Below are 23055 nucleotides of genomic sequence, written 5' to 3'. Positions count from 1 at the left end.
GAATGAGTAGTGAATGATTAGTGAATGAGTAGAGGGTAAGTGTTGGCAGGGTACAGGGTAAGGGTTAAATGGTCAAGGCTGATATCAGAGTACATGGAAAGTAATAGCAGGATAAGTGCTAGTGGTTGACTGTAAGTGAACACAGAATAAATGTTGACATGTGAAATCCATACATGATAAACAGTTTATTACCTGTAGCTGTACGACTAATAAATGTGCCAACCAGGTGGTGTGTTGTCTACTGTTTATGAATTATTCCTATTTCTACAGAAAGTGAAGCTAGCTCTAGAGGATGCTCTTGAGGGCAAAAAGATCAATGAGGCCAAATTCCAGGCTTTGTTTTTTGAAGCTCAGAAATTGAGGGAGGAACTCCAGTTGATAGAGGAGCAGTCTGAAATGCACGACCGAGAGGTCAGGTAAGGAATCTTGTTCCGAAGCTTTGTTGTATGGTTCTGGGGCTACTTGAGGAGGTGGACTACAGTACAAACCACTCCCTATAGTTATGGTACTTCACTTCAGCATGGTGGTTTTGTCTTATCAAGTCAGAAGGCTTTAAAAGGTTATAGAAAATATGTCAGGTGTGTACACTGCTGTGGTACGTTGTAGAAAGACGTGCACATAAAAGACTGACAGCAGATCAAGAAAACTAATTACTACATGTATATACTCAGATTTATATGTCCAGGTTTCGGGTGTATCCAAGTTTCCAGTATACTCAGATTTTCAGTGTGCTCTGATTTCATCAATTGCCAATATATCCACGTTTCCAGAATACCTGGTACACAGACTCCCAGGATACTCAGTACACAGTTTGCCAATATACCCAAGTTTCCAGTATATGTGGTACTCAGATTTCCAGAGTACGCAATTTGCCAATATACCCAAGTTTCCAGTATATGTGGTACTCAGATTTCCAGAGTACGCAATTTGCCAATATACCCAAGTTTCCAGTATATCTGGTACTCAGATTTCCAGAGTACTCAGTTTGCCAATATACCCAAGTTTCCAGTATATCTGGTACTCAGATTTCCAGAGTACGCAATTTGCCAATATACCCAAGCTTCCAGTATATGTGGTACTCAGATTTCCAGAGTACGCAATTTGCCAACATACCCAAGTTTCCAGTATATCTGGTACTCAGATTTCCAGAGTACGCAAATTGCCAATATACCCAAGCTTCCAGTATATGTGGTACTCAGATTTCCAGAGTACGCAATTTGCCAACATACCCAAGTTTCCAGTATATCTGGTACTCAGATTTCCAGAGTACGCAAATTGCCAATATACCCAAGTTTCCAGTATATCTGGTACTCAGATTTCCAGAGTACTCAGTTTGCCAACATACCCAAGCTTCAAGTATATGTGGTACTCTGATTTCCAGAGTACGCAATTTGCCAATATACCCAAGTTTCCAGTATATCTGGTACTCATATTTCCAGAGTGCTCAGTTTGCCAACATACCCAAGTTTCCAGTATATCTGGTACTCAGATTTCCAGAGTACTCCGTTTGCCAACATACCCAAGTTTCCAGTATATTATACACAGATTTTCTTTTGATATCAAATAACAGTCAGCTTTTGTGAACTTCCATGTGGACAAACTGTAAGATCTGTCATTAAAATATGAACGATGTGAAATAATTCCAAGTGCTGACCACAAAATTTCCTTGTTGTACAATGAAGATCTGAGACGGAGGACTTGCGAGGAGTGATCTCACAGCTAGAGGTTGACCGGGATAATCTGACCCGACAGCTGGCCCGCAGACAGAATCAGCTGGATGCGTGTACCAGTCAGTTAGATGGCCTGCAGAAGAAGGCCAGAGAGCTCCAGGGAAAACTGGACAAGGTCAGTGAAGTTTCTTGGTTTGTGTCAAGTTGTAGTATTTTTCATTCCTTTGCTTTTGAATATTTGGGGGCCTCCATGGCCGAGGCAATGACCCAGGAGCCTCTCTCCAGTGTGGTTGCTAAGAGTTCAGCTCGTGCTTGCTTCCTCTCCGGTGGTATGTGGGAAGGTTGGCCAGCAACCTGTGGATGGTCAAGGGTTTTCCTGGGCTCTGCCTGGATTCCTCCAACAATGCTGACCTGTGTCGTATAAGTGAAATAATCTTTAGTACGGCGTAAAACACCAATCACATAAATAAATAAAATACTGAATACTGTAAATGCCCTAAAATTTTGTAAAAAAAAAAAGGTAATGCAAGGAAATTAATAGCATAAAATATCTTATGTTTGGTGCTGAAACATACATTTTTCCAAAGAAAACATCAAAACACCTTCTAAGAATAAAATCAGTAGAATTCTCAGAATCAAGGAAAATTAGCAAGTTCATCATGAATGAAATATTAGGTTATCTGAAGTATACTGACAGGCATCAAATCATTACATATTCAAAATTTCATCACCAAGGTTTTGTTTCAAAATGTGTACGGGGCCTCCGTGGCTCAGTCGGTTAAAGCGCTAGCGCAGCGTAATGACCCAGGAGTCTCTCACCAATGCGGTCGCTGTGAGTTCAAGTCCAGCTCATGCTGGCGGCCGTACGTGAGAAGGTCTGCCAGCAACCTGCGGATGGTCGTGGGTTTCCCCCGGGCTCTGCCCGGTTTCCACCCACCATAATGCTGGCCGCCGTCGTATAAGTGAAATATTCTTGAGTACGGCGTAAAACACCAATCAAAAAAAAAAAAAAAAAAAATCAAAATGTGTAGGGATTTAGATATACCCTAAATCTTCCACAAATTCTACAAATAAAATTAAAAATTTAAATAAATAACAAATTCATAATATTTCTGGAATATATTATTCATGCAAGAAAACTTTTTTCGAATATTGCTCCAGTATGGCAAAGCTTGCAGTTTGTCTTGTCAATTTAATCTAATTTTGTCTAGGATTTAGAGGATTAAGCTTTTGTGATTTAATATAAAAAAATGAGCTATGTGCATGTATTTGGTGAAGAAATTGATTTCTGTGCCCTGGTTTTGTACTACTCCAAAATACCAGTGAAGTCCGTCAATAAATGTTTTAAAGTCTACTATCACCAGAAACGCAATCCTAATGCCCCCCAGTCAGATTCATGCACGTTGTTGTTGCACTTATCCAGGAGAGGCGTAAATCGCGGGAGACTCAGAAGAAAGACCTTGAGGTGCTGGAGAACGGAGAGGCGTTCTGGCGAGACCAGGTGCAGGAGAGAGCTGACCAGCTGGATGAGCTACAAGACAAGGTCAAGGTCAGTCATTAAACAGGGTCAATCAGTGCATGTGTCAGTTGGTGCATGGCTTCCTGTACATTCACTTTGGCATAATTTATAAAGTTGTTTGGTTAGGGCAATCCTACCTTCCCATTGAAAACCAACCCTAACCAAAACTTTTTTTTTTTTTTTTTACTAGGTTTAGCATATTATCATTTTGAAATTTTTTACAGTTTCTTTTTGTTTTCTTGTGAATTTTTTTCTTATTTACTATACATACATTTCTTTCCATAAGTGTTTTATGATGCTGTTCTCACTGTAATCCTTTAATCATTTCTTACCTTCTGTTGTATCCTAATTAACTTGCTTTGCCTTGTGATGTATCCTTTATACCTAGCTTTGCTTTCTTCCTGCAGACCCTGGAGACTCAGTTAGAGGCGTACAGGTGTGAGGAGACTGTGAAAACAGAGCGTGAGCAGAGCCTGACAGACAGATTGATGTTACTGGAGGCACAGAACAAGGTAAACCATCTTGGCACATCAGCTTCTTCAACAGTACACTGATGAACAGTACACCCGGTGACCTATATCTCCCATGAACAGTATACTGCTTGAACAGTAGATTCATGAATAATATATCCCATGAATATATCATGTGAACAGTACAGCCATTAAATGGTGCAACCATGAACAAAACTCCCCATGACCAATATCTCACATGAATAGACTGCTGTACTGTGCGAACGGTACAGCCTTTGTACAGTACACCCACAAACCATACACATCCTATAAATAGTATACATTTACCACGTGAACAACATACCCCATTAAAAACACAAGCCACTGAGCAGTAAAACCCATGAGCAGTATACACCCATGAACAGTATACACCCATGAGCAGTATACACCCATGAACAGTATTCACCCATGAGCAGTATACACCCATGAGCAGTATACACCCTTGAACAATACAAGAAGGCCTCCATGCCGCTATTGTAAATCACTGTCTAGTTTGCTGACTTTTGACACATTAGTGATGGACTTCAGTGGAGTTTTCAGAGTATAGTAGGCGGCGTCTGTTCTGCAGTCTTTGGGGGCAGTTATCCCCAAACCATAATACCTTCTTTGTTAAAGGTGGAGAAAACATAAAAATGACATAAAGTTCAGGTGAAAGAGTGCAAAAAGTTACTCCTAAATCTGGTCTTCAATATTTTTGCCTATTTTTCCTTAATGAGAAAAAGACACTTGAAAATAATTTTTGTATGGTTGGGTATTTGGGACCACCTTTTGGTATTTATAGTCTTTGTTTAATAATGTCATAAATGAAGATGTAACACAGGTTTAATAAATATTTTTGCACTAGAATTTGTTCTTTTCAGCTAACAAATGTGTTAAACCTCAATTTAGATCATATTTATATTTTTAATATGTTCATAAATATTACCATAATTTAGGTTAAATGCATGTTGCGATATAAACAACAGATTTACATTCAAATAAATTTATCAGACAAGCATCACATCCTTATTTAGAACATTATTATGCAACAACAATTATTACCAAAAGTTGGTCCCAAATACCCACCATACAAAAATATTTTCAAATACCCTTTTCTCTTGAAAAAAAAAAAATCGAAAAAAATAATGAAGATCATATATGCAAATAAGTTTTGACGCGCTTTCATCTGATTTTGGCATCATTTTTATGTTTTCTTCTCCTTTAAACTTGTCTTAATGAACAGGCCAGTTATTTCAAGGTCGAACAGGTCAATATGAAATGTGTCGTTGACTTTTTTCGTTGATCAAGACTGAAGATACATGTATTTGTAGATAGTGTGCAGAACATTGGTGAACTTTGTTTTATTTTGTTTTGTAGGATCTTGTAAAGCTGTCTGGCAAAGGATCAGAAGATCGTGAGCGTATTATTCAGCTTGAAACAAAACTTGAGTCGAAAGAGCAGGAAATTAGGGTAATCCTTCATTCATTGAACAGATACCGCAAAATCTTAACGAAATTAAATTAATCCTTCAATAAGGCAAACTGTTTTGGGTGTATGTACATGTAACGTTTACAGCTGTTCCAACAGCTGAGGGTACCCTCTGGTGTCAGAGTAGTAGTCAAAATTTTATGGTTACCTTTGATAATCTTAGTTGATCAGAGCATTTTGGTTTGTTAGTTTAATTTCAACAGGTACATGTACTACTGTATATATTACTGTACTGTATTGTGTTGATTAGTTGCAGAATGTTTCTTCTTCATTTTTCCAGGAGTTGCAAGATGCAGTGACAGCATTTAAACTGAAGGAAGGACAGTACCAACAGGAAAACCGTACAGATCAGAAAATAAAGGTCAGTCAATCAAAAAAGTAAAGGTCAGTCAATCAAAAAATAAAGGTCAGTCAATCAAAAATTGAAGGCCATTCATTTAAAAAAAGGAATTTTTTTAACACTCTAATTCCTCAACCTTTTCACAGTTGAGCAAATAATTTTCAGAGCAATTTATGGACCTTTTTAATTAGATTTTGGAGTCAAAACTACATTGGTTAGATTGGTGAGTTTCAGGGCTTCACCAAAAGTATAATCGTACAAAACAACACAGAATAATCCTCTCAGAATTTTTTTGAATAAGCATCTTGCAAGCCTGAGGAAAGAAGGGTTACACTAACTATTAAACTGAATAGGCATTTGTCAACATTGCAAAACACACCACATCTATGGAATTATGAGTAATTTTTTCAAAATGCTACTGCGCTCAAATACTGATTTTAAGTGTAACAAGATTTAGTATCTTTTTAGATATATACTGTATATATGTATATACAGATTATATATGTATCACATATACTTTAGTGCTTATAACTGTAGTTCTTGGAGATCTGATGTTGTACATGGGAAGGTCTGTCAGCAACCTGCGGATGGTCGTGGGTTTCCATCGGGGCCTGGCCGATTTCCTCCCACCATAATGCTGGCCACCGTCGTATAAGTGAAATATTCTTGAGTATCGCGTAAAACACCAATCAAATAAATAAATAAATCTGATGTTAAGTGTGTGTCTTGTGGGAAGGTTGCCTGCTCAAGGTGTAAATGGATGTCAAAGAAGGCATGGAGTTAAGAATTTTGTGTGTGGTGTGTTGACAGGAAATCATTGACAGGTTAGACAAGCACAGGTTAGATGAGAGAACATGGAAGCGCAAAGAACGCGAGTTCAATGAGAAAATCAAGGTAAACATGCTGCAACATTTACACTTATACATGTATTTCTAAAAAGAAAAGACTGCAAATGTGGAGAGGTAGCAGCATTATTATGGTACCCCGGCCTCTCCCACTTTCCCTCCCCAAAAAGTTTTAAAGAAAGAAGTGGTTTTCTTTTCTTTAGAAATCGTAAAATGAATAGTAGTGAAAATGCAACAGCATATAGATGGGGAAACTGAACTGAGATAAACTCCATGACCAGTAACTCCTCTGACAATAAGCCCGGAAGTTACTGGTGATTCGAAATATCCAGTTATAACAGCTTTGTGGCACTGTCAGACTATACCAAGGTAAAAAGCTATGTATTATGCTTGGCAGACACGTTCAGTATTGCAAGTCATATATGTAGCCTTTTCATGTAAAGATAAAAAAAAAATCCAAACGAAAAATACTTTTATGACTGCTTTTGAAGGTATATGTATGTCATCACATGAAGAATGCTCTACAGTGAGACCTGTGTGTTGTTTGCCAAAAGGTAAATGTTGTTCGATTGTGGTTATAATTACAAAATCATTGTTTGACCAGTAAAAATGAGTGTAACATGATACTTTCAAAATTCAGGCCCAAACATGTTTTTCCTTTGTTTGAAGGACCTTGAGACTCGCCTGGATTTGTACCGCAGTAAAGGTTTGCTGGGATCAAGTTCCTCTGATGGTCAGATGCATGACAGACTGTCTCAGTATCAAGAAGAGGTCCAGGAACAGAAAAAACTTATCAGGGTCAGTGATTGTCATATCTGCCAACACCAGTCGCCTTTGTAATGGCTTTCATTTGGTTGCACGTTAAGAAAAATTATTCAGTGTAGGGTGACTCAGTCCTTCAGATAATCTGTCAAAAGTAATCTGATTTTACTTATGATTTTCACTTATTCCAGGCACCAACAGTCTGCACTCCTCCTCCTATTAACTAACAATTTCTGTATGCATTTCTAACTATTTTAGTTTCATGTCATGTTACATGAAGTTTTGATCAATGATATCTGCACTGCCAATGCATTGAGGACAACTAAACGATCCTGTACTGTTTTGAAAAATTGTAATCTAATTATAGAAAAGGGAATTATTGTTGTCTTTCTATCCAAATTTCTTCATGGTGGTGTTTGGATTTTATTTTTGTTAATGTTCAAAATTGGTGCATCCTACCTGACTAAATTTGTGACATATATTCTTTAGAATTATTTCCATCAAAAGGTTGTCCTCATGCTGTTTTGATGTGGCCTTTTCATCAGCGTTTGCCTTGGGAATGTAGATTTGAGGTTTTCATACAGTTCTATGCTACATATAGCTACAGCATCCTCATTTCTGTTCATCTTTATTCTTTCTGTAGGATCTCAAAGACAAGGTCCAAACCTGCATTGATAACGAGAGAAAAACCTCATCCAAGGAGACTGTTTTGCAATCCAGAATTAAGGTACCAGCAATGAAAGTGTCTGTTTTGGGGGGAAATTCGAAAAACAGACAGTGGAACGTCAGTCTCATAGCGTTACATGCAAAGCCGCCATGATCTCAAGACCCAGGAGTAGATTTCACGTCCTCTTCAAGGGATACCCATTTAAGGATGTTGTTTGACTTAATTTTGAATAATCAAATTTATTTATTTATTTGATTAGTGTTTTATGCCATACTCAAGAATATTCACTTATACGACAGCTATAATATATTCCTTAAATATGCGAGAATTGTTTTGTGATGTTATGAAAAACCAACTGGCCAACTGAAGTTTAATGCAACATTGATAATGTTTAAACTATTAAAAGAAGAATACCTTGTTAAGAAACGTGTATTGTTTTTGTAGGAATTGGAAGATCAAGTCTCTGCATTACAAACAGAAAAGAGAGCTCTGTTAACGAAGGGGGATAAGCAGCAAAAGAAAATTGATGACAAAGAAAGGCTTCTCACAGAGCATGAAGGGGTACATTCAGAGTACAATTTTGTCATTTTCCTTGTCTTTCTCTGTCATTCTTCTTTTCCATAGGAGAAAGAAGAGTTATTCTCTTGATCTGGTAGATTTTTAATTTGGCACTAATTTTTAATTTGGCACTAACAAGAAGTGAAATATTGAAAAGTGACGTTCCCGTTTGCAGGCCTAGTGGGAAAGCATTAATTTCACATGTTCGTATTGCTACCCTGGATCCTCAACAAATCTGACTAGTAAAGTTCGACTTTAGGTACAAATTGAAACATAATTCATAAGAATTTGAGAACTAAAATTTGCAATTCAGATAGGGGCACCTGTGAACTTCACAGACAGGAATCTGTCCAAATCAGATTGCATTTCTCCTAAATGCTAAAATACTTTGATATGTAGAAATGTACTTTCAGAAGAACGTAAAGGTTTTGCAAAGAAGTTTTAGCGCTGGATTTTTTTTTGTGATAAGAAATAAATAAAACTTCACAAAACAACTAAGAGGTCCTATAAGTTGGATGAATCAATCAGAAGCAAAATGTGTCACAGGAAAAATGCTAAACGTCAGGTGAAATGCAGTATTTGCATTTTGTAATCACTGTGTTGACAGACGATTTCCTTGCTGAACGTGAAAGTGTCCCAGCTGGAGAGACAGATCAAAGATCTGAACAGCAAGCGAAGGGAGGAGCTAGCTACATGTACTACCATCACAACTCCCAAATCATCAGCCAGGTACGTGTGAACTTACCTGTTTATCTCTCTCATTCAGTCACTGATCTTTTATAAAATAGAAACTCATGTGGGATGAAAGGTAATTTCAGGTAATGATTCTTTTTTCCAGGTGAATTCTAGAAGGTTGAGTAAATTTTACCTGTTATTTGGGCGATTTGTGGATTTTTAACTTTTCTACTTTAATTTATGACAAGTCAACATTATTATTCTGTTGAAACTGTGACTGAGAACCGCAAGAAATGTACTCCAGGTTTAAATTTCTGCCATTTCTGAAAATATCTTAAAACTTTTTTAAGATATTTATCCTACATGAATTTTCTTAAGTGACCGTTTTTATATTTATATTCTGGTAGAACCATTGAATTATACCAAAATTTCAATTCTTTTTTTCAATGGTCGCTTTCCACTTTTGGACAAACTACTGTCACAATAACTTAACCTTTTGGCACGTTTAACTGGGCCAGTGAAATGATTAATTGGAAAATGAATAATTTTTTTGTACCGTAGAGAAAGACTTGAGGAGAGGAAACTGACTGCATTGCGAGAGGAGAAAAACAAGCTAGAACTAAAGGTTTCAAACCTAGAGAGACAGCTAGACAGGTCCAAAAACCGGTCGGATGCAACGCAGCAGAAGATTTTGGAGAGGAAACTGGAGAATGCGGAAAAAGACAAAGCAGATCTGACTGAGACGATATCTAAACTTAGGAAAGATCTGCTGAAAGCAAGGTCTGAGAAGAGGTCGAAAGCTGGTACTGAAGGATGTTCGGATTCAGCAGAGCTGAAATTAAAGGTTGAAAAGCTGCAGGCTGAGGTTGATGAGTTGAGGAGCAAACTGAAGAGCCGCGAAAATGATGTTGTGAAATTGGAGAACATGATAAAGCTGCTGAGAGAAGATCTGGATGCTACTAAATCAGAGGATAAAGAAAATGAACAGTTGGAATCGGTTGAGCTGAAAGGAAGAGTTAAACAGCTGCGACACGAGCTGGAAGACACGAAGTCGGACAATCGCAAGTGGCAGTCTGAAACAATGGTGGAACTTAGGAGCACGATACGGAAACTGAGGCAAGAGCTGGCCGAGGCGAAGGCAAACGAACAGAATCTCGAAACTACCCAGATGAACAACAAAATCAGGCGGCTTACAGAGGAGCTTGAACGTGTGAAAGCTGAGCACCAAGATGATCGAGTCAAACCAAGTAATAGTGATCACTCTAGTTGTCAGGCCGATATTCAGGAGTTGAGAGAAACGATCAGCAGACTTCAGGATGAGCTGGATCGGCTGAAATCTGAAAGAGAAGCAACAGTGACCGATTTGGATGTTGTTCACTCAGAAAAGTTTATTGATATCAAAATGGAACGTGATGAGCTGGAAGCAAGAGTTTTCCAGCTGGAAGAAGAATTGACTGAAATGAAGAAATCTTCAGATGCTGGAAATCTGGAAATGGGGTATGCAGGTGTGGAAAATGTGGACATGGTTGACGTTGCTAGTAGTGGCAATGTTGACATGGTTGATACCAATGCTGGAAAAATAGAAAGTACTGGAAAAGAGAAGACTTCCAGCAAAGGGGAGGTAAGCACGTTAAATATTGACTTCAAAGTTACAGTGCAGGATATAGCTCAGGAAAACAGGAGTTTGAAAGAGAACCAGGACAAGACTGGTTCTGGCTATCGATACTCCACCAGGAGCAAGTTCAGCGACCTGAAACAGTACAACGCCTTCTTAGAGACGCAGGTAGAACACCTGCAGAAGCGGCTGGACGAGGCGTTGAAGGATTCTAACGGGAAGTACAGAGCTGAGCTGGAGAAACAGGTGGAATGTCTTAAAGAAGAGCAAATGAATTTACGGGCAGAGCTAGAGAAGGCACAGGAAGAGATGAAGGAGCTGAGACGCAGAGATCGCGAGCGAGCTCATCTTGACCCCGAGACAGTCAAAGAAGAGAAGCTTTACTTGGAAACCAAGATAATGAATTTGGAGAAGCAAGTGACGGAGCTGAAGAACCAAGGCGAGATTGGACGTGATGAGGTTACGCGACTACAGGAGCAACTGCAACAGGTGAGACAAGTGAGACAACTGTCTCGGGGTTTTATGTTTGGTTTAGGCTGCCAGTATTAAAGATGACAGAACAGAGTGAATGTAATGACAATATTAAGCTATGGGTATATTTTGTTAGTCTCACGGTATGCTTGCAAGAAACGTCTTTTTTCTGGACATAGTACAACTTGCTTATGGAATTTTTGTTTCACTTTAATAGTGCTGAATAAAAGTAAATTTTAATGTCACCTCACATGATTAGTCAGCAAAGTTCATGTGTTTGGACCCTGTTAGCACAGAAATTTTTAGCTGCCTAAATGCGAGGTATTGTGAGGGGGTGGTGGAGTGAGTAGGGGGGAGTGTCCGTGTCCGGTTAAGCTTTTTTGTTTAGCTCCTGTATTATGGGCTGTCATACATGGATTAAAGGTTAGGCTTTGTTTTTTTGCTCCCTGGTTTAAGGTATGGTGTGTAAATGCACATTCTCAGATTGCAGGTCAAGATTTTTTCAGCTCTTGTAAATTGGGCTGTCACACATGGATTGAAGGTTAGGCCTTTTTTTTTTGTGCAATCATACGTGGATCTCCAACATAAAGCGATGTAAAGTTACGTTTTGTTTGTGTTTTTTTTTTTATTTTTTTTTTTTTTATTTTGCCTGTGTACATCTATAAAGGGCCTACTAATGGAAGGTTGAAAAGTTTTATTAATTTTAGTTTTATAGGCTTTGTGAATGTTTTTCAATGATTTTAATTGATAGACTTTCAATTCAAAAATTCACTGGTTTTATAAACTTCAGTTTGGTGTCTGTAGTAAACATGTTCTCTAGAAATTAAGCCTCCATGCACGGCAACAATTTCTGGTATACAGGATTTCTATGACATTATTTGCTTATGAGATTTATGGACTTTGCCAGATTTATCATTTTTGTAATCAAGAAAAGTTTCATATAGGGCTACAGTTTTTATGCACATGCCTACCTACATGTAAAGGAACACGAAGGGTACTGGGTTCCTCTGGCAATTGTACCAGATTTGTCACCATTTTCCTGTTTTGTGGACACACATTCAGGTTGACTTCATTCTGTTCTCCTGTAAACACAGATTTCTACAAGCCTTTCTTTTTAGGGCTGCAGTTTCTTGTGCATTTACTTATCTAGACAAGTTTTTTGTCTCTCTAGCTACTTTACCAGATTTATAGAGTGTAAGAAGTTACCTTGGTGTTTACCAATTTATCTAGTATACACAGTATCTGTAGAAAGCTTTCCACATCTCTATAAGTACTAGGAGCCTAAGACACTGGCCGATGCATGTGCATTCCAATACGGTGATGGAATGTTTAAACCATCCATACAGACAGTGACTGCTTTCAGCTGAGTATTTGCTCAGCCAATCAGAGGGCTGCAGTGGCCACCCATAGTACACAGATAGTCAATCATGGGAAGCGATTTGCATATCTTGGAGACCACTCCAACAAGATGGCATTCATTACCCTACAATGTAGGTTTTTCTTACTGCCATAGCTCAACATTGCTGAGCCATTCACAGTGTTGGTATTGTTCACGGATTGCTGTATGCAGGTCACAATTTTCATATCAAAGGCCACTGCCTCAATTTTGCACACAAACTCCCCACAATGACGTCTTTACCACAACAACACTTTACAACTTTTATCTTTATTCTGATTCCATTGTCTAGTTGACTGCCAGAGCAGTTGAACTGGTTGGATTCTCTGAATGCCTTATTTCAGTTTGGATTCTTTCTCCTAACTGGCTTCCTTTACAAATGATCCAGACTGAAGACAGTGTGTAATTTGTGACACATACAGCTGTAAGCTAATAAAATAGATCAATAATTAATAGGCAGAACTCTTTTTCACCCATAAAACTGATTGCAGTTGTATGAATGATAAATTTTTGATTTCAGGGTTTAAACATTATTCACAGAAGTAAATAAATACTATATTAATTAACAGAAGGCCTGTTCACAATGAATTCAATAATGCAGGGGTTATGATAACAGCAAGATCTTGAGATCACTGTGACTGTGTGCATTGAATGGAAATGCACCCAGGCCTGTATTCTGATTTATTTATTTGATTGGTGTTTCACACCGAACTCAAGAATATTTCACTTATACGATGGCGGCCAGCATTATGGTGGGAGGAAACCGGTCAGAGCCCATGACCATCAGAAAGTTGCTGACAGACCTTCCCACTTATGGCCGGAAAGGAAGCCAGCATGAACTGGACGAACTCACAGCAACCGCATTGGTGAGAGGCGTCTGGGTCATTACGCTGCGCTAGTGCGCTAACCAAGTGAGCCATGGAGGCCCCCGCTTGTATTCTGAACTTTCTCCTTAAATCTGGAATGATTAAGTTTACAATTAAATAGAGACCTTTCTTCTACAAGGAGACAGGAAGTAATGTTGAAAGTGACAGACTTTCAGTGGCAATCATCACAGTGTAAGAAACATGGAATTAAATCTGCGATACTTGTACGTGTCACTTTCACAGAAATCCAAAGAGAGTCAGGAGAAGATTCGTGAACTGGAGCAGCGATGTCATGAAGCAAATCTGACAGTCAGCGAAGCACGCTCGCAGGTTTCCTCTCTCCAGAGGAAGGAGAAGTCCCTGAAAGAACAGCTGGATGGCCTACAGAAGCGAATGATGACCGGAGTGAAGGATATAGAGGACAAACTACAACAGGCACAGGTAATCAGCAGGGAAGATGGCCTCTACTTGGATAGGCTGCCATTTACTGCCAATTTTGAACATGTTTAACTTTTTCATTTTGTACTCTGAGAGCTCTATTTGTCTTAGAAACATGTTTCAAAGTTTGCTTGCAAAGTGAAATGATATCCAACTGGAAATTGTGCCAAAAGTAATATTCTCTTAGCTCTATTTTGCATGTAAAATGCATTTTGCATGCAAATTTTTGGAGCAAATATAATATGTTATTAAAAAACTTGCTGCTTCTTCTATTAAGGAGGATTCTTTGATTTAACAAGGTGAAAATGTACAAAGTATTCTCAGAGGCAGTCCTGATTTGTCAGGTTGACATTTTCTAGTAAATGTTAACATACAAAAGAATTGAAATTTGATGTAATAATACACACATAAAGCAGAAAGAAACAGTAAAGGGTGCTCATTTGTTTTGGGTTTTTTTTCGTTTCTTTTTTGTGTTTTTGAACTTTTTTTTTTTTTTTTTCAATCAGGTTGAAAAACGTCAAGCTGAGGAATCTAAAGATCAGGCAGTTCGGGAAAAAGAAGTGGTGAGGAATTCTGTTCACTTAGAAACTGAAATAATTCTTGATACGTGTCATTGTTTGGTCTTCCAATCATGCCAGTAGCCAACTTTAATATGCGCTTTCAAAAAATGCCAGTCTTGTGATTTTCTGTTTTCACACAATAATTAAATTTCTTAGTAGTTTTATTTTGACCCAAACTATGAAAGTTAATGAGTATTACCCTAAAGGTACTTGGATGTAGAAAGCACTCTGTAAATTTCAGAGTGAGATGCTTACGTTTCATGTCCTTTATGGTGCAAGCAATTACGATGTCCTGGCATCACAGAAAAAGTAAACATATTAAAATATATGTGAACAATGCATAAATGTGAATAAATGAAGGAAATTTTGGGCATTTCCCCCATTAGTTTTATTTTTCAAATGCTAGGAATTCTGTACATCGGCTTGCATTGATTATTTACAAGCTAAATTGCAAAACATTTTTCATATGTTCTGAAGTGTCAGTTCAGAAAAAAAGAATTTACTTGTCTTAAATATATATATTGTTTAAAACTATTTGAGGTGAAAATTGAACAGATTTGCTTCAGAATGTACAATTCCAGTATAATCTCAGTGGAAATTGTTGTTTGTTGTAGCTTCTGCATCAGCTGGAAAGAGAGCTTCAGTTGACCAAATCACAGCATGAAAAGTCTGCCAGACAATACAAGGTCAGCCAACCTTGACAAAAAGACTTCAGTCTTTCACTTTATGAAGCTCTACAGATCAAAGTATTTTTAAAAAGTAGTTTTCCCACAAACATAAAATGAACGCTTCCCTCACAGTTTCAATTGATATCAATATTTTTTAATTATTTTTTTTTTCATGCACTAATATTAGCTGTTGTCCGTAATCAGTCACTGAACACATACAATGTGGTCTGCATGCATGTTCAGGTATTCATGAAGCCAGGAGTTTTTTTTAGACTTTTAAAACTCAGGATATGAGTTTTTTTTTTTTCTCCCTAGATCTGGAATGTATTAATTCTTGTTTTCCAGGAATCCAGTATGTTCATTGTTTCCATGACAACAAGTTTGGCATAGAGGTTCTACAGACAATTGCTATTATATTCTTGATTTGTGTTACACGACAAATTTTGATCAATTTATGCTTGTTTCAATCTCTGGTAGGCCTATATATATCTATGGATTGTCGGTATCAAAATGGTATTGAACACTGATGAGGTAAACATTTCCCTCTGCTCGTAAACTTCCAGGACTTACAGGAGCGTGTGGATGATGTGACGAAGGTCAAAGGTCAGGTGAACATGGAGTTACAGACGGTGAAGGGTGAGCTGGCGACACGGACCCACCAGCTGGAACTGGAAACAAAGGTGAGACACACTGCAAACTAACCGTTTTAACAGCCTTACAAATGTGCAAGGAATGGGATCAAGACTGAGTGGTTAAGACTTGTCAAAAGCTGTGGGTTCAGTCCCAAATTTCCCAGATTCCCCAGCTCTGACTGTTCGTGGGACCTTGGTAACTATATCCAGTCGAGGACATTAGTATGGTAGATTCCCCAGCTCTGACTGTTCGTGGGACCTTGGTAACTATATCCAGTGGAAGACACTAGTATGGTAGATTCCCCAGCTCTGATTGTTCGTGGGACCTTGGTAACTATATCCAGTGGAAGACACTAGTATGGTAGATTCCCCAGCTCTGACTGTTTGTGGGGCCTAGGTAACTATATCCAGTCGAGGACACGAGTATGGTAGATTCCCCAGCTCTGACTGTTGGTGGGGCCTTGGTAACTATATCCAGTGGAGGACACTAGTATGGTAGATTCCCCAGCTCTGATTGTTCGTGGGACCTTGGTAACTATATCCAGTGGAAGACACTAGTATGGTAGATTCCCCAGCTCTGATTGTTCGTGGGACCTTGGTAACTATATCCAGTGGAAGACACTAGTATGGTAGATTCCCCAGCTCTGATTGTTCGTGGGACCTTGGTAACTATATCCAGTGGAAGACACTAGTATGGTAGATTCCCCAGCTCTGATTGTTCGTGGGACCTTGGTAACTATATCCAGTGGAGGACACTAGTATGGTAGATTCCCCAGCTCTGACTGTTCGTGGGACCTTGGTAACTATATCCAGTGGAGGACACTAGTATGGTTGATTCCCCAGCTCTGACTGTTCATGGGACCTTGGTAACTATATCCAGTCAAGGACATTAGTATGGTAGATTCCCCAGCTCTGACTGTTTGTGGGACCTTGGTGACTATATCCAGTCGAGGACACTAGTATGGTAGATTCCCCAGCTCTGACTGTTCATGGGGCCTTGGTGGCCAGTTTTAGATTTTAATATATATTTGAAATGAGGTAAAATCTTGTATTGTATGCATGTGTAATCTGTGCCTTGTTTACAGAAAGTTGAAAAACTGAAGTTTGTTTGTGCCGAGTTAGAAGCTCACATTGATGACCTGGAAGCACTGATAGAACATTACGAGAAGAAAGAAGCAGAATTCAAGAAGATACGGTGAGCTTCATTTGCACAAGCGGTAAAATCGCTCTTTTGTGAAACATTAACAGCAAAATTGAAATCTAGGCAGATTTTCCTTTTTGCAACTGTGTTAAATGATATAAAATATATAACATGCTAAGATTTTACTCAGACCTGAGGATTATTAGCAACAGTCGACATAAGCTATGGATGGTGACCTCAGTGGCCGAGTGGTTATTGTGCTACCACAGCACAGTGACTCAAGAGCCTCTCACCAATGCGGTCACCGTGAGTTCAAGTACAGATCATGATTTCTTTGCCTCTCCCCCGACCCCTCGCACCATAATGTTTGTCATTATCTTATAGATGAAATATTCTTCATGATTGAGTGAAACACCAATCAGACAAATAAATAAATAAATATAAACTGTCCCCACTTTCTTCAATATGACTTACCTCAATCAAAGGCATATACAGTTTGACACATTAAAGACAGCTTTCCAGTCTAAAGCTGATGAAGGTCATCTGTGGTTCATTCAGTGAGAATCGGCTCTGGTTTGATTGTGTTCCACAGGTATGATAGGTACCTGCCAAAGGGCAGTGGTTTTCTCCTGGCAGTCTAGTTTTCTGTATCTAGATAAAACCTCATTGCTCCTCATGTACAGGTGATAATTTCTACAGTACAGTGCCAAATCCCAATCAAGTTAAACAAATTCAGCAGATGAATGGAGAAAAGGAAGAAGATACTAGATCTGGTTCTCTGTTCTATGGGGGCCTCCGTGGCTCAGTTCGTTAGTGCGTTAGCGCAGCGTAATGACCCAGGAGTCTCTCACCAATGCCCATGCCCAAGTCCAGCTCATGCTGGGTTCCTCTCTGGCCGTACGTGGGAAGGTCTGCCAGCAACCTGCGGGTGGTCGTGGGTTTCCCCCGGCCTCTGCCCGGTTTCCACCCACCATAATGCTGAATATTTCGTATAAGTGAAATATTCTTGAGTACGGCATAAAACATCAATCAAATAAATAAATAAATTTGTTCTGTGTCCTGCATGTGCATGTGGTGTAGATTTGGATTTGAATTGTATGAAACTTAACAGGTTGTACTCCAACAAGTTTTACATTTCGTTTCATTTGTAAACAAAATTTTCAAAGAGATGTTTTCTACTATTACAGTCACAAGTACGAGCGTGCTGTCGATGAGAAAGAAGAAAAACTAGAAGGCACGAGTCACAAACTGGAGGCAGAGCAGAAAGCCAAGTAAGGAGCATGTTGTATTAAAAGTGATGGTACATGTACTTGTATGTTAGCCCTTTCAAGTTCAAATGCCACTGGCACTAACTGCAATTTTGATTGATTTACTTATTTGAATGGTGTTTTACGCCGTACTCAAGAATATTTCAGTTATACGACGGCAGCCAGCATTATGGTGGGAGGAGACTAGGCATAGTCCGTGGGAAACCCACAACCATCTGCAGGTTGCTGGCAGACCTTCTCAGGTACAGAGAGGAAACCAGCACAAGCTGGACTTGAACTTACAGCGACCACATTGGCGAGAGGCTCCTGGGTCATTACGCTTTCCGCTAGCGTGCTAACCACGAACTACAGTCAGAAGTTCCATTAATATTTAGGCCTACGGTTACATACCTGGAGTTTAACTTCATTTTCAAGTTTAATTGTCAGCAAAAACTCCATTAAATATTTCTGTTTTAATCAACTACTATTTAAATTTTCATTTTCATTTTCAATGTAAAGATATCTATAAGGATGGTCTTGATTACCAAATCATAAACATTAAAATTTCAATTGTGGTGCTAGTTTACTTGGAGTATCACAAGCTAAAAACTTACCTCTAATTTGGCAGCCTCCCTGCCGAGGTGATCATCATGTCAGGGCAGGGCAATGACCCAGGAGCCTCTCACCAATTTGGCCGCTGTGACTTCATGTCCAGCTTATGCCAGCTTTCTCCCCGGCCATACTTGAGAAGGTCTGCCAGCAACCTCACACCACAATGCTGTCCGGCTTTGTAACAGTAAAAATATTCTTGAGTATAGCATAAAACAAGCATAAATCAAATAAATGAAATAAATGTATGTATATATCCCATCTAAAATATATCCATGTAAGGTCGGACCTACAAAGTATCTCAGGGGGCCTCTGTGACAGGGGTGGTTAGCGTGTCAGCGTGGCACAATGACCCAGGAGCCTCTCACCAGTGGGGTCGATGTGAGTTCAAATCCAGGTCATGCTGGCTTCCTCTCTGGCCGTATGTGGAAAGGTGTCTTTAGATGGTCGTGGGTTCCCCCCAGATTCTGCCCGGTTTCCTCCCACCATAATGCTGGCCACAATTATGTAATTGAAATATTCTTGAGTATGGCGTAAAACATGAATAAAAAATGAATAAAATACTAAGTATCTGATTGTTTAGTCATGTTAAAGAATATTTAAAATATCATGCATTTTTCTGTATTGTTTTGATATATTCTTCTGTATTGTGAGATATTAACGAAAAACCTATTGGTCAAATGATCAAGGCTAATTTTCTGGAAATAAATGAAGAAAAAACTTTTTTTGCGTGTGTGACTAACAGACAGACAGCGTGTGACAAGGTGAAGTACTTGAAGCAGAAGCTGGACAACTCTAAGGCCATGTACAACATGGAGCTGGACTCTGTCAGCCAACAACTGAAGGAAGCTCATTGTACCATAGACAAGCTCAATGCTCAGGTAACTTAGCTGTACTATATAGGCAAGCTCAATTCTCAGGTAATCCAGTTGTACCATACACTGTAGTCAAACTTAATGCTCAGGTAACACAGTTGTACCATTCACATTTGTTGCAACCTGTAGATGGTCGTGGGTTTCCCCCGGTTTCCTCCCACCATAATGCTAGCCGCCATCGTTTTGGTGAAATATTCTGGGGTATGGCGTGAAACACCAATCAAATAAAATAAATAAATAAATTAATATAATAACTAAAGCTCATATAACTCAGTTGTATCACAGACTAGCTCAATGCTCATGTAACTCAGCTGTATAATAGACAAACTATATCTTAACTTTTCCAAAAAGATGGGAAGGAAATGTGCTTTCAGCACTACTAATATGTAACAAAAATTAGAAGAATTATGGTACTCTGTTTTTAAGGGAACTTTGATAGAAGTTTATATTTTCTCTCAAAGTTAATTTCTTTAAAATCTCAAGGGGTTTTTTTTTTTCATTAGCCAGAAAAAAAGGAAAAAAAAATGGCCAACGGATGTACCCTATTTTTTCTGTTACCATGGTTACAGGTAGGGGAGCTGGAACAGACGAGTGCTAAGCTGGAGATGATTCTGAAGACACACAAGGACAATCTGAACGCTGAGGCTAATGAACAAGTGAAACTCAAAGAGGAGGTAGTTTCTTTTTGTTAACTTACAGTGCTAAATATGAACTGTGTTCGTTATGTTTTGAGTATCAAACCATTATGGAGTGGGTTATTTATAGTATTACCAGTTCCGAGTGTGTCTGTTTGTTTTGTCTATCTATTTGTTTTGTCTATCTGTCTATTTGTTTTGTCTATCTGTCTATTTGTTTTCTCTATCTATTTTAATATCTATCTGTGTGTGAATATTATTTGCACATCGATAAGATTTATGGAACAACATTTTGTTCCCAGGCTGTTTTCTTTCTCTTTTTTTTTTTTTTTTTTTTTTTTGAGTATGGTTTGATCCTCTTTGTTTCAATAGATTTGTTTGTAGAAAACTGTGCAGTGAGCAGTGGGGCTGGACACTTTTATTGTCATGAGAACGACTCTCATTTAAGCCTCCATTTTCACCCCTCTTGAGATAGTTATTTTCTGCTCAAGGGAAAAAGAAAGAGAAAAAAAAAAATTTTCCACAACTGCAAACTGAGATTAAAAGTGAGCTTTAGTCCAACTTTGAACTTAGTGTTTTTAGCTGCAACAAATAGCTCTATCAGTTACTCGGTTGGTCAGTCGACTTTTGTCAACTTTTTGTCTTCTGACAAGGGGTCTGAGGAGAAGAGGACATCAAATTTTTGCATGATGACATCAAAACCACGGAAATTTTGCGCATGTTTTCCAGACTTCCTGAATGTAGCTGTTTTGTTTTAGATATCGCGGTACATCACAGAGAATCAGACGTTACGAGAGTCTAACCTGAAGCTGACACGTAACCTGGAGGAGGCCATGGACAAGTTTGAGCTGATCTTTGGAGAGAAGGTCGACCTGGAAAACATCATGGAGAAGCTTCAGGTACCGTTCGTCAATCTGTCTAATTGTCGTGGTGGTGGCGACCGGCCCGGATAGCACAGTTGGTAGAGCGTCCGCTTCGGGACCGGTAGATCCAGGATCAATCCTTGGTCGAGTCACACCTAAGACTTTAAAAGAGGAAGTTGTAACTTCCTCGCTTGGCGTTCAGCATGAAGGGGATAGTGCAACGACTGGTTGACCCGTATCAGTATAATGGCTCGGGTGGGGCGGCGTACTTGCCTTCGGTAAGTCGTCTCAGTGATGCAGCACTAAATAAATGAGCGGTGGAAATCCGTCCTGCAGCAAGGAGGCACATTACACGTGCATGCACCCTAATGATTCCTTCGTCGTCATATGACTGAAAAATTGTTGAGTATGACGTTAAACCCCAAGCACTCACTCACTCACTCGTGGTGGTGGTCTCCATCACTGTTACTACATCAAATTTCACAAATGCCTAAGCTGCACATTCTTCCTGAGTTCTATATGTCATGAAAAGATGTTTGGAGGTTTGGAAGGTAAGACGATATCCAACTAGACCATGCTCAGGGCTAACATTTATAGTTTATGATGTTAATTTGCCTCTAAATATGCACTTTTGGGGTGAAAATTTTAGGTCTGATACTTTATCCTCTATCCATGTGTTGCTATAAACATGAATTCACAGTAAGCGGCCAGTGGTACTCTTGGGGCAGTTTGTGCAGTCCAGCGTTTGCTGCAGGCCTGTTGCCAAATGTTGGTAGTTTATCCCTGGCTCTCCAGTTTTCTCCATTCTCAAACTGACCGTGATCATGCAAGTGAACAGTTTTCTTTGACAATAATAAATGTTGTATGATGTGGAAACCCAGAGTACACTAACCTGTCAAAGATGACCATATCACAATGACTTCCTGACATGTACAAATCCCTGTACTTCCTGACAAATGTCACTGTATTGTATAAGCTCTCTTCTCTTTCTTGTCAGAACTATGTATGTACAAATGTCACTATTGTATAAGCTCTCTTCTCTTTCTTGTTAGGACTTTGTATGTACAAATGTCACTGTATGGATAAGCTCTCTTCTCTTTCTTGTCAGGACTATGTATGTACAAATGTCACTGTATTGCATAAGCTCTCTTCTCTTTCTTGTCAGAACAATGTATGTACAAATGTCACTGTGTTGTATAGGTTCTCTTCTCTTCTCTTGTCAGAACTATGTATGTACAAATGTCACTATTGTATAAGCTCTCTTCTCTTTCTTGTTAGGACTTTGTATGTACAAATGTCACTGTATTGTATAAACTCTCTTCTCTTTCCTGTCAGAACTATGTATGTACAAATGTCACTGTATTGTATAAACTCTCTTCTCTTTCTTGTCAGAACAATGTATGTACAAATGTCACTGTGTTGTATAGGTTCTCTTCTCTTCTCTTGTCAGAACTATGTATGTACAAATGTCACTGTATTGTATAAACTCTCTTCTCTTCTCTTGTCAGAACTATGTATGTACAAATGTCACTGCATTGTTTAAGTTCTCTTTGTCTTGTAAGAACTATGTATATACAAATGACACTGTATTGTATAAGTTCTCTTTGTCTTGTAAGAACTATGTATATACAAATGACACTGTATTGTGTAAGTTCTCTTTCTTGTAAGAATTGTGTATGTACAAATGTCACTGTATTGTATAAGCTCTCTTCTCTTTCCTGTCAGAACTACATATGTACAAATGTCACTGTATTGTATAAGCTCTCTTCTCTTTCTTGTCAGGACTTTGTATGTACAAATGCCACTGTATTTTTGTTATTTCCTTTCTCTTTCTTGTCAGGACTGGCATTTCCTAGAGAAGTACCGCTATGAGTCTCACAGCGAACAGCTCTTCAAACTTATAGACTATCTGCAGACTAAGAAAGAGTCCAACAAGAAAAAAAGCAAGGTATTTTGTCTCAGACGTTTGTACTCTCCAAAGTAATGACATGAGTTTTATACTGCGCCAGCCTTTCCACATATCTCTC

General features: G+C 38.8%; 1 protein-coding gene across 1 annotated transcript in view; it reads left to right on the top strand.

The window, feature by feature from the left end:
- The window catches only part of LOC135476964 (citron Rho-interacting kinase-like), a 51262-nt gene that overhangs the window by 17055 nt on the left and 11152 nt on the right, over positions 1–23055 (top strand). Inside the window, exons 12-33 of the mRNA XM_064757111.1 lie at positions 271–416; positions 1683–1845; positions 3094–3219; positions 3597–3701; positions 5055–5147; positions 5446–5526; positions 6316–6399; positions 7020–7148; positions 7756–7839; positions 8224–8340; positions 8945–9066; positions 9574–11116; positions 13604–13801; positions 14305–14361; positions 14973–15044; positions 15590–15706; positions 16744–16853; positions 17987–18070; positions 19401–19536; positions 20100–20204; positions 20924–21064; positions 22869–22976. Coding sequence (XP_064613181.1) covers positions 271–416; positions 1683–1845; positions 3094–3219; positions 3597–3701; positions 5055–5147; positions 5446–5526; positions 6316–6399; positions 7020–7148; positions 7756–7839; positions 8224–8340; positions 8945–9066; positions 9574–11116; positions 13604–13801; positions 14305–14361; positions 14973–15044; positions 15590–15706; positions 16744–16853; positions 17987–18070; positions 19401–19536; positions 20100–20204; positions 20924–21064; positions 22869–22976 — 3921 coding nt within the window. The remainder of the gene's footprint in view (positions 1–270; positions 417–1682; positions 1846–3093; positions 3220–3596; positions 3702–5054; positions 5148–5445; positions 5527–6315; positions 6400–7019; positions 7149–7755; positions 7840–8223; positions 8341–8944; positions 9067–9573; positions 11117–13603; positions 13802–14304; positions 14362–14972; positions 15045–15589; positions 15707–16743; positions 16854–17986; positions 18071–19400; positions 19537–20099; positions 20205–20923; positions 21065–22868; positions 22977–23055) is intronic.

The sequence above is a fragment of the Liolophura sinensis genome, chromosome 10 (assembly GCF_032854445.1).
Source record: "Liolophura sinensis isolate JHLJ2023 chromosome 10, CUHK_Ljap_v2, whole genome shotgun sequence".
NCBI lineage: Eukaryota > Metazoa > Mollusca > Polyplacophora > Chitonida > Chitonidae > Liolophura > Liolophura sinensis.
Note: the sequence above shows the minus strand (reverse complement) of the source record. Positions and strands in the feature narration are given on the sequence as shown.